Below are 12,604 nucleotides of genomic sequence, written 5' to 3' on the forward strand. Positions count from 1 at the left end.
TTTGATCAATATTATAGAATTATTGACTTAAAACAAGCTCCTTTATCTTACTGAAAAGTTATTCTAAAGTTATTTTTTGTCTCATTGCAAGTGTACAAAGATATTTGAAATATAAAATACTTGTTAAGACTTTTGCAGTTTGCTGCTCTTACTCCGGTATGTTTTTTGGGTATTCTGCAGACTGGTCACAGCTGACCGGCGGTCCAGAGGTTCGCCTCCTGAAACATCCGATTTGTTTTGATTGGAGCAGTGATCTGTAACAGAGGCTGTGGACTGAAAGCACCCAGAGAGTCCAAATTTATCAGAGCTGATTTACAGAAACATCCCTGAAAACCAAAAACTTTTGGCACTTCACTAAAAGTAAAGCTAAAGAACATTTTAAGTAATTTTTTTTTTTTTACCCAGAAGTAGAAAAAAGTACCTCCACACAATTTAGCAACAGAAACCTGGAGTATGAACACTCAGAAGAACAAGTCCCTCTGCTATGAATAGCACATCTATAAAAGGAGCTGTGAGAGTCGCTTGGCCTGAACTCGGGGAAGCCATGGCGGTCTGTTTATGAGGACCGATAAGTCACTTCCTGCTGTGGGTCATGTGACTGTAAAGGGTTTCTCCCGGGCCTTTGGTTGGAGATGAACACATGCTGAAGTGCAGCTGAGGAGGAACTCATGACCGGCCTGACAAGGCGAGCATGTGATTTTCTCACCGTCTCTGAGCTCAGAGTGGTGAGAAACAGACCCAACACGCTGCACACAGCACGCTGCTTCTGGCGCTACTCGGGGCGTGAAATGATCAAATCTCTGCTCCTGCTGCGTCTTCCAGCAAACATCTAGCTGCTGGAGCAAATCTGGCTTCTGTTCACGATGAAATCATCTTGTTTCCTTTCACTTTAAATCTTAGATCCTTCAGATTGTTTCCAGGAGAAAGAATAGCTTTTCTTTTCCTAAATAGAGCATGTGAGTGAAGTCTGAGCATGCCTCAGCACCGGCAGGCTTCAGGCTCTGCTAAACAGATGTCTGAAGATAGCTTTTAGAGTTGTTCCATCCAGACTCACACACAGTTGATGGGGTGATGTACAGTGGCACCCTGGCACCAGACCTGCACAAGTCCGTGCGCAGGGATGGAACGTTATTTCAGGAAGGAACATGATCTCCTGATATCCTGCATTCTTTCCTGCAGCTGAAACACGAGTCGGGAGAATGAGAGTTCAGTATCTGAATCTGTCAACACTGCAGTGCTGCGCCCCAGATTGTGAGTCACGGCGCCCTCGTTTTCAGTATGGCAACAGGTGCAGGGGTTGGGTGACTTCTGGCTGTCTGCAGTTGCTCTTTTGTTGCTCTGCTGTGGGCTCAGAGCAAGACTCTGTATTTTCACCAGGAAACCTCAGACTTTCTCTGAGAAATTAACGAGAATTTTTGTTTATTTTTTAAAGGGGCAGTATCATGTGTTTTTCAGCCACATTGTGCCATTCTGTAGCAACTATGTTACCATCAGTAATTATAGAAATGCTGCATATATCAAATTCGACTTACAAGAAATTTTACTTCATAGTTTAACTTCATTATGTCTCTTTAAAAACTCCTGCTGTTTCTGAAACTCTGCCTTCAGGAAATCATCACAACATGGCTCCTCTATTAACCCTTTGACACGTTTTTACCAGCTTTGCTCTGAGAAGAAGCTCCTATAACGAGCTCAGCAGTTGCACCAACTGCTTGCTAATTGCTGCTGGCTAGTCTGAAGGAGCTGAGTGGGGGAGTGGCGGGGTCTCTGTGAGGCGGGAGCTTGGAAACTGCAGCTCTGAGGAGGATCTGCATCACAAAGATCCACCCAGGAGTTGTGCACAGATGAATGGTTGCCATGGAGATAAAAAAATTTCGTAATCATGAAAGAATCAAAGTCCAGGTGTGTTTATGGAATAGCATTATAACATGATGTAAAGCTCAAAAAAAGTTGATTTTACACAATACTGCCCGACGCAATGCAGGGTTGAACAATTTTCCTTTTTGTTCTCAGAAAAAGGAAGAAATTGGATGCTCAAAATGGAGCCTGAGGGCCACTTCAGGTCCCTGGACTGATTCTGTGCGGCCCGCTCAGAGTATATGAAATAAATTCAGACAAAACTACAACTTTTAAATAAAAATCTATGAACAAACATGTTACAAAGTGATAATCTTTTCCAAGCTTTTTGGTTTTCTTGTATCGTCATGTAAACTATTGCCACATATACTCCTTATTTTACACTTTAAGTTGCACCTTGGTGAACCCAAATCTGCATTACATTGCTATATTATAACTTGTCTAAATACAAAAAGTATTGTCAAATGAAGACTCACTTAGGTTCAGATTTTATTGCTAAGAACAAACAAAATGCATTTTCAGTTTTCTTCAATACAGCCCAAAATATGAAACAAACTTGATGGCTTTCATTTAACTAGGAAAACATACAAAAACTATTTGAGGTTTTGGATCTACGATCCTGTTTCAAATAAATCTGAGTACGGGATGAAAATAGTTCTTTCTTAGTTTATTGTTGAGTAGGTAAAAAAAAAGAATCACAACATTTTGGTTAATTCAGTTCTTAAAAATTATATTTTACTGTGAATGCTTGTGAACTGATGACTTTGGCCCACTTGACAAAAAGTTTGGAAACCCCTGATCTAAAAGCGGCAGCATCATTAAACAGTCTGCAGGGACTGTTTAACTTCAACAATCCCTGCAGACTGTTGACATTAAACCTCGTTTGTGTCACATGGCCTGAGAAAAATGTTCCCGCCTTCAAAATCGATATTTTCACGGTCAAAAGTGAGTGGGAAGATGAAACAAGAGGACTTCCTCCAAATTCTTTGGCTTCACCTCAAACTTACAGATAAAGTAAGTTTTTCCGTAAGTTTGAGATGGATTAATGTGAATAAATCTTGGACAGAGTTTCCATCAGGACTCCAAACACAAAGCCAAGCTGGTTAAAATTTGTAGGAAACAACCAATTTAAAAGAACTGAACCAATTCTGCCAAGAAGTGAGTTCAAATATCCAGCCAGAAATAATCTAGAACAATATTGAAGACAGCAAAACTCCTGTCGTTGCGTTGTAACTTAAAGGGAACCAATTACGTTTTTCTTTTAAACAGGTTAAGATAGAAATCATGTTTGTTACATTTTTTGCACAAAATCATTCTCAGATAATGAGATTTCTCCTCTGCCTATTATCAAACTGAGATTTTAAAAATCAGAATGTGAAGTGTCTGAAACAATCCTCGCCTCTGCAGAGGTCAGCAGAGTTAGTCAACGCTTCACCGACACAAACACATCGGAGCAAAACTGAAGCCTTCGCTTTGGGAGAGGCTCCAACCGGACCAATGCTTCTGCCATTTCCTGTCTTTTGTGCAGAAATTGCATTTTATTCAGTTTCTAATAGATGATGCAATGAGACATCATGATTGCCCAGTCATTTCATCACTTATCAAACTTTGAATCAAGTCCAGCATTTATTCTGTTTCCAGAGAGAGACGATAAATGTTCCTCTGACATTTTCAGGCACTTTTCCCCTCTAGCGGCTTGGCAAAAATCTGACAGAGCGAACCGGCAATGCTTTCGGCTTCCAGAGCGGGAAACCAAAAACGAACAGTGCTGGCTTACCCTCACACTGCTTTCATTTAGTTACCAAAGTAGGCCAGCCAACAAGCAGTTAGAGTGCAATTAGAGGCAGAGCGAACAGGCGCTCACCTGTGCCAAGGCCCGGCAGAAACGGCAAAGCAGAAACCGCTTGGAGGCCAGTTTCACTTCATTCTTCATGTCTATTTCACTGTAAAATCTGAACGGTATTTCCAACCCAGGTGGAAGAACGATGGAGGAAAGCAGAGAGAGAATGAAACGGGAACTAAAATTAGCCTTTCAGGTGATGGTGCGTTGTGCGGCAGCGAGGGAACCGTGGCGAGGCTGTTTTTACCCGACTCTAACCTCTGCTGTTTGCAGTGTTGTCAGCTAACAGCTTCCTGTCACAGTCTGGGAGACCTCAGATGCGTGACGGCTGTCAGGACATCGAGAGCATCGCTCAACATCTGTCACCGCTGTCTGTTTGTGTGTCCTGCCTGGGCGTCACTGTCAGGACCGGTCAACACCCCATGGTTCACTAACGAGTTTTTAATGCAGTGGTTAAAGCATAACTAAACAACATAACAGCCAGGATGCTCATCATCAGATGTTCAAACAGGAAGTCCATCATTAAATAATTAATGAGGGTCCAACAGCATGTAGAACAGTGATGGAAAACAGCAACATAATGCTTCACTCTTCCTGTTTATTACATCCATGTGTAACATCGGAGCCTGGTTGATTTGCTCCAGACCAAGAGATGGAAAAACACCTCATTCATATTTTCTGTTTCTGTTATGGATTTAATAAACTCAGTCACTCAAATTCAGGCGATGATGCCTGAAGATGATCATCTTTAGCATCTGCTACTTTCCCCCCTAATTACTATGAAAGCAGAAGGAATGGACTCTGACTGTTTGGAGATGTCAAATTTTCATTGAATTATAACCAATACTGCACTTCAACTGTTTATAGTCCCCAAAGCTCCCCCTGCATCTGTAGAGCAAAGCTCCAACTGTGATGAAGAGGACCCAGGGGGTTAGATTGCATCACAGTGTAATGAAAAGACAGACTGGATAAACAACAGAAATGCAATTCTCCAATCAGATTAGCAAACTAAGAAAAAAGAAAGCATGCAAAGCAGCTTGAGAGAAACCTGGAGGAGAACATCAGTGAATCCTTGACCTGCGAATGAGCAGGTCAGTTTGGATTAGCATGGAAAACACCCCGGGTGGGTGTGGACGGGTGGTTGGGTGGGGGTTTTGGTGTTAAAGGTGAAGGGTTTCTGAAGCGAGACGGAGACAGATGGAGGTGACAGGATGCGAGCCGAGGGAGGAGGAAACGAAGTGAGAAACTGTGAGACATTGATGCGAACGAGTGTGAGGCAGAGAGGACATGAAGACAAAGAGAAGACGGATAGAGCTGCGGAGGAGACGTCCACCGCAGCTTCATCCATCTGTTATCTGTGAACGGCTCTATCTCAGCCTCTAACCAGCCGGGTGGCATTTAGAGCCTGGACATGTTCTGTCCAGCCTGATGTTTACTCAATCATTGTTTATTAACCTGCAGAGCGAGAGGCGAGGCGCTGGGACGCCGGCTGCGCTCAAACTGCCCCCGTCACCAATACTGCAGATAAGCAGAGGCTGAGTACGAGTTTCAGGTCTGGATTCTGCTTTATCAGCAGCAAAACAGGGAAAGAGAGAAGTTTGCTTTTCCACTGCCTGATGGTTTAAACCTCTGAAAATACACAGATTTTATCAAGCAGATATTAATAAACACAAGGATTTATTCCAGATTAAGATTTTCGAGCCTTGCATGCAGTTGTTCTTGGTTTTGTATATTTTAAGATGCAGCAGCAGCCTTAGTGCTGCTTAGGAAGAGCTATAATTGCTGGAGAAAATCTTTAGCTGAACTCAGCATGTTCGTCCTCTCAACTTTATATGCAGTTAACGTTGAGATCCTCTCCGCCTACAGAAACTTTCAGTATTTTTGTTGGAGATTCTGCTGGGAAATGGAAGCTGAAGGATAATAAACCATTCAGTGATTTATAAACTAAAAAGTAAATCATTATCAGACATCTGCAGATAATCCAGAAGGAAGCTAAGAAAAAAGAAAACACAGCTAACAGTAACAGCCGTTAGTGGAGCATTGACTGCAGCTTCTGCCTGTTGGGCTGTGTAGTCAGAACCAGGAGTGATGCTGTTGGGATATGATGGACTTCACTGACACAGACTTCTTTCATAATGATCATTTTCAGACATTGTTTACGTCCAGATTTGCCATGACTGACTTCTTCTGGTGCAAAATTATGACGCATGTCTCGGATCAATGACAAAAAATTCCAATAAAGTCATTCAGATAATCAAATACGTATCTGATTTAGTAAAAACAAATAGAAGTAGTAGACATCTTATCTTTTTGGGGGGGTAAAAAGATCTGAATTGGGCCGTTTAGTCTGCGGTGAAACAATCCGATTTGGGCCTCTGCTGTTGTGTGAGCACAGGTTTAGATCCTGCTTACATGACAACGGCAGGACAATACAACGCAAATGTTTTGTTAGGTTTTGGCCCCTTGTTTCTATGGTAACATTGTTTTGGCCTCACATTTCCACAGTAATAATGCTTTAGCCTCTTGTATCCATGGTAGCACCATTTTGACTGCTTGTATCCATGGCAACAACCTTTTGGCCAGACAAAGAGGGAAACGTTTTAGAAACTCTAAGCCAATCATAACCATCCGAACCAAAAACATTTAGAGATGCGTACAGAACAACAATGGCGGGCCTTTGCCTTCAGGTTATTTGGTCGTGTTCAAGCTAAATCCGTTTGTTTGGAACATTTATCATCTCAGTGAAAACACATTACATGCACCAAGCAAGGCGTTATGAAATCACGCCTCACACAGTTCTACTGCCTCCTACAGGCCTGGCATGCACACTACATTCCATGGTTTTTGTAAATGTAAGTGTAATGTTTTTCTTTGATGCACACATGGAGCCTTCTTCACTGAAGAAGGTTCTGTCTATTATGGACAATAAACAGCACCCTCTCCACCACATAGTGGACAGACAGCGGAGCACCTTCTCACATAGGCTGCTCCAGCTCCGCTGTCGTAGGGACAGATACAGGAAATCCTTCCTGCCACATGCCATCTCACTGTACAATAAAAGCTAAATCATTGTTCTGCACTAACCAGTCCAATTTTGCACAACTGCACTGTGGCACACTGCTGTACATATATTTACATATACATTCTGTTCTGCATTTTTTTGAATCTTTGCAAGGACTGCTCTAAGTTGCTTTTTATATTGACAGCATGTTATATTTTATTTTTATTTTTTATTTTCTACAATTGCTACTCGATGGTGGTTGTTGTGTGTCTTGTCTCTATGCTGTAACTGCGAAGTAATTTCCCTGCTGGGATGAATAAAGTAATTCTATTCTATTCTATTCTATTCTATTCTATAAGGTTTTTGAAAACATCGTGTTAAAAGGACAAAACTCTTGTGGACATCCTGGTTGTAAGCAGACGGGTTTCAAACTAAACGTTCCTTGATATTACAAATTATTTTCAATATTTTAACTGCATCTATTGATCTTTGTAACTATAATGGGAGTTATAATGTGTTTACTAATGATTGAACACCTGGTGTCTAAATCCAGCTAGTTTAAAAATTGTCTAATTCTAGCTTCCGGTAAACCAATCAGTTCAAATAACAGCTGGTGAAAACTGCCAGAAGAAAACGTTTTAGAAAAGGGTTTTAGTTACAAGTTATACAACATAACTGATACAAGTAACTGCATGTACTGCTTCTTATGCTTTCATATTTCTTTTCATCACAGGCTGTTGATAGTATCTGTCCTTCAGTCATTCAACAGAGCAATGAGAAAACACAACCTCTGCACACGCAAGAGGAGGAGAGAGGATAAAATGGAAAAACATCATGAATAAGAAAGAAAAGCCTTGAGAAGTTTCTGCCTGCAGGCTTCAGAGCGAGCTGGAGGACTTCAGAGCTTTTCACTAACGCGCCTCTCTGTCAGATTCAGGCAGAGAAGATCTTGAGCTGGACAGAAACGTATGTCTGCTGCAGAAACCGGGTCGCAGAGCAAACTGACTATGGACAGGCTTTAGAATCTGTTCAGTATATTCAATAATCAGCAGCAGCAGTCAGGATCAGGATGAGAGATTTAGGAAATGTTGATGCAAACACTAATAAAGCAACTCACTTGGAGGCATGTTTAGGATTATTGTCCTGCTTGTGTCCAGGCTTTAACTTTCAGGCTGATTTCAACATTCCCACATAATATTGTTTCCTTATGAGCCTATCCATTTTGTAAAATAAAATTCACCTCATCATGATGCAGCCACCACCATGCTTCACAGTTCACAGAACTGAAAAGAACCTCTTTTCCTCACCAAACAATGACCATTAAGGTGGTGAGATTGTGTATTTTCCAGAGATTTTGCACCATTTTATAGCAGAGTCAAGTAACTTCAGTTTTTGTAAAAATGCTGTTTGCATCAAACATTTCATAAAGGAAATTTGATTTCGCTATTTGATTTCATCTTGAAATTTATACCTCTGTCTCTTTAAGAAGCTCCTGTTCTTCCAGCCAACAATGCTCCTCCATTATGCTGTTTACACCCATTCTTAGGAGCATTGGACTGTTTCTTCAGGTGTTTGCTAATTCCTGATGCTATTTTTAATTAATATAGGTACAATTCTTATTCAACTATCCAAATTTATTTATTTACACTTATCTTTTTGGATCTCCGTCTCTTTTTCAGTCGCATGTAAAACATGAAAGTGTTCAACTACGATTTCTAACTCCTCCTAAATGTCCTGGAAACTGGAACAGAGGCAGAGTTTGGCCTGTAGGTGTTTTATTGTCTGAGATTAGAATAAACTTTTTCCTTAACCTGTAAAAACAACAGGTTTTTTCTTTCACTCCAGGACGAAGAGATGGGATATTTAAAGTCAGACATCACTTGCGGTTCAGACATACGTTTGACTGAAACAGTTCATTCGTGACTCAGTGACCTTTCTGTAAAGTGATTTGATCACAGCGACGGTGTAACCAGAAATGACCTTTAAGTTCATTTCAAAAGGCTGGGAGAACAACTGCTGATCTGAACTAAAATAATTACACCGCTTCTGGAGAAACTTGTGTTAGAAGCTCCAGTAAGTTCATACAGAGGAGAGAACCTGGATTGGTCAAACTGGGAATCCAGGACTGGGAGTGACTCAGGTCAGATGGAGGAGGATGGAGGAGTCAGATGATGATGATGATGAGTTGGTTCACTGGTTGCATTCACAGTCATGTTCCAGTAAACTGGGAGCAGTGGGTTTATTGGGTCCAGCTCATGCTTTTCATGAGAACCTTTGATTCTCATTTCCTGTAAACGGTGAAGCTGTTTTAGTGGGAAAAATGGAAAGAGAACCAGAACCAGAGACCTGGTTTACTCCAGTCTGGTAGATATTTTTTTAATTGCTGTGTAGCCATGTATTCAGATGATTTCACAACAAGATTTTAATCACTTTCAAGCTGAAAATGTCCTGTTTTCTAATAAATATTATTGTAGAGAAATTCATTCCAGCTTTGACCAGTCTCTAAATGATCATTTGAACATTTAACTGAAAGTAACAATTCTGTGTTTTTCAAAAGTAGAATAAAGATTTTATAAGCTTCAGATTCAATGTAGAATAATTCAGTGTTTTAGATTTCAATGCAGGCCAGGTTAAACAAATATGAAAACGATCTATAACAAATATAATAACCTGAAAATAGAATGTATGTTCTCTTGTTTTCCCAATTTTTAATACATGCCTTTAATACGTTATTTATTCTAAGGTGAAATTAAACCTTGTGACTCATATTCAGTTTTTTCAGAGTTATTGTGGATTGTGATGCTGCAGGATATTCAGTAGCAGTCAATCTCGCAACAGACCTAAAGAGGCCTCTGACTGAAGACTGTTGTTATATGACGTCTCATTAGTGTCATGACCTGCTAACAGCTCCATATCTGAGCAGCAGAGATGATAATCCACAGTAACACTTCCTGGATGACCATCAGTTGTTGACAAGCTCTGCTAATCCAGCTCATCTGCTTTTGCTGCTCCTCTATAAATCTGTCTGGCTGTAAGATTAGAAAGCTGAGCAGAGAGACATTGGAGTTGAGGATATGACTCCTGTCCGTTGTGATGGAAGAGATGGTTTCAACTTCCTGCTTCTCTCTGCTCCTTTAAACTCCTCTGGGGTTTGGGGTCAGAGTTCAGGTTTCATTTGGATTCTGTTGCATTTACTTTATTGGGGTTCTAACAAAGTGTGGCATTGATGGTTTTGTGCAAAACATTTATTTCCTAATGTTGGATTTCATCCTCAGTGAAAACATGTTATCCAATTAAATGCTAAGAGTTTAAGTGGAAATTTTTTGCTGTTTCAATCAAGACACATTTATTTTAAGGAATTTTCCACATTTTCATTAAGGGAGTAAATTAATATGGACGCTGCTGTTCTCAGAACAATTCTCCCACTTTTGTGCTTGAATTCAGTCATTTGGAACAAAACTTGCTCAACAAGTCAAAAGCTGCTGTTTTTGAAAAAAAAAAAAACACATTTTTTTCTCATATTGACTTGAATCCAAAAGTCAATAAACAGCCAACATGAAGTCCGGAGTCCGTCTGTGTTTGGCGACTCAGATAATCCCAAACTGAGCTGGGTGACCTTTGACCCGCTCCATCCTGAGAAGCCAAGTGAGTGAGAGGTCAATCTTCTCCACGCTCGTCCGTGAAGCATTAAGGTTCATTAGGCGCCTCTCAGCAGCCTGAGCACCGGAGGAACACACACATCCAGTCAACCTAATGGCTTCTCCTTTTTGTTATTCCTCCTCCGTCTTTGACTCCACACTGGGAGTAATCAGCTGCGGCGGGCGGGGCGGGGAGGGCCAGGGCGGAGGGAGGCTCCGGTTTGTCAAAGAGACCTCTCAGAGAGGACTTTCCCTCTCACTGACTGAAACATCATTTCCTGCAGAAGCAGCACACTGCTGCTATTGAGACGTTCCCCCCTACAACGTTTTCACTACAACCTTTTTATATTTACTCCTGACCCGCGGACCTCAGGAGGAGCACGCATACCGTATCGGCTTGCAACGAGTCCAGTGTCCCTGCTGCCAGTCAGAGACACAGCGGAGGCTTTCAGCACTTCATTCCAACACAAACAGTCCCGACGCTTTTAAATCAGTTACACAAGCTCAGATTTTAAATAAAGACCCCACCGATCAGCAGCCTGCGCGACAGGATTTAACAGCAGCCCGGCCGTAAAGCACGCTACATTAAACCCACTTTTTCCTTTGCTTGTGCTGTAAGAAAAAAGGCCTGACGGTTCGCTGACGTTTTGAGGCCAAGCCAGGGATGAGACGGGAAGGGAAGAGGAGTCTGCTGAGGAAATAAAAAATACAACATCCTGCCTGCCCTGACCAGATGCTAACTCTGATTCATCGAGGCGACGAGGCAGTCACAAGAATCCAAACAACACGACGAGAAGCAAAGAAATCGAGGTCACGACCTCCATGGAACAGCAAACATTGGGATTACCTGCAGGTCGAAGAATTTGCTGTATCTTCGGTAGATGATGTGAGACGTGTTGTCAGAGTAGGTGACATTGATGACATACACCTGCCGAGAGAAGAGAGCAACAGCAGGACGTCAGCGATTCACAGATTTAAAATAGGCACAACATTCGTTTGTGCTTATTTCTACTGGCATTCCCAAGATAAAACATGGAGCTCCAAACTTAGTATCACATCTGGAAACGGGTCATTAAAGTGCATTTTACTTCTCATGTTTTACAAATGTAAACTCATTTTCTTTGTTCATGAGAAAAACTGATTTTTCTGAATCCCAGGTCATATGGAGCTCTCTAGGGAACATGGGGGATTTTTTTTTTCTTTTGCGTTCTCTCGCAATAATGTACTAATCAACTGATGCGGCACAAATGAATACTATAAGCCTTTCTTATAGTGGCCATCATACTTTCTGGTATTATTTAAGACTTTCATGAGGTTTTTCCATGTATCTTAATATCTCGTTGTGAAATACCTGAAGTTTTATATCTTTTTCTTTGGATAGAAATGCACCACAAACCTGCGATATAAACAGAAACTTTCCGTAAGTAGGAAGGAAAGAAAGAAAGAAATATATCCAAACTATTTGGACTATTTGGAGTTATTATCATGGAGTAATAGGTCGCAGGTTCATATGACAGTTTTAATTGTGTCTCTATCATGTTGGTTTAAATGGTTTAAAGGGACGTTATCACGTGCAGTTCCATCTCAATCTTACACCAACAGACATAAACATGCAGTGAATAAATCGATTTTCATTCATTTTTTGCACCACAGTTTAATAATAAACACGTTTTCACTGAGGCTCTTTTTATGTGTATATGTTTGACATTTTAACTTGTGACTATAAACAAAATCTCTCCTTCGCTTGTCCCAGTAAATATTGCAGTAAGCAGACTGCAAGATAACGCAAAAGAAAATTTTTTCCCCCATGTCTCCTAGAGGGCTCCGTAGTTTCGTTAATCGTTGCGTCTGTGACAAAAACAGTTGCATGAATGCAGTTAAAGCAGCAAAGCTCCAGCTCCCAACCAAACAGACATTTTCTGAGTGAAAAGATTTTAGAAATGTCCCTGAATCTATCAAAATATCACAGATTCCAATCCGAAGTTGAGATTAGTAAATAAACAATAAACTACGGTTAACGTGTTGCAGAGTCCTACGGATAAATGCACAGCCTGTTCTCACAAAAAACTCTAATCTCAACATAAAATATTAGGAATGGGATTTGTTTCCTCTTGGTTTGTATTATAGACTGATTTCTATGATGATACGTCCTATATAATAGCTAGATACTGAAGTTAAATACTAAAAAGTGTTCCAGTATTGATACCATAATCAGTCCCTGAAGTTCTTTGTTATTCCATGATCTTGGAAATTCAACCAAACTCAGCA

At 40.8% G+C, this 12,604-nt stretch overlaps 1 protein-coding gene across 6 annotated transcripts in view; it reads right to left on the reverse strand.

Moving 5' to 3' along the window:
• The window catches only part of sh3pxd2aa (SH3 and PX domains 2Aa), a 91,126-nt gene that overhangs the window by 64,742 nt on the left and 13,780 nt on the right, over positions 1–12,604 (reverse strand). For all 6 annotated transcript variants that reach the window (XR_003595355.1, XM_028016313.1, XM_028016317.1 and 3 more), the window contains one exon: positions 11,184–11,264. Coding sequence is in view for 4 of the 6 variants with exons in the window: in XM_028016313.1 (XP_027872114.1) it covers positions 11,184–11,264 (81 nt within the window). In the remaining 2 variants the exon portion in view is untranslated. The remainder of the gene's footprint in view (positions 1–11,183; positions 11,265–12,604) is intronic.

Source organism: Xiphophorus couchianus, chromosome 5 (genome assembly GCF_001444195.1).
Source record: "Xiphophorus couchianus chromosome 5, X_couchianus-1.0, whole genome shotgun sequence".
In the NCBI taxonomy this organism is placed as follows: Eukaryota; Metazoa; Chordata; class Actinopteri; order Cyprinodontiformes; family Poeciliidae; genus Xiphophorus; species Xiphophorus couchianus.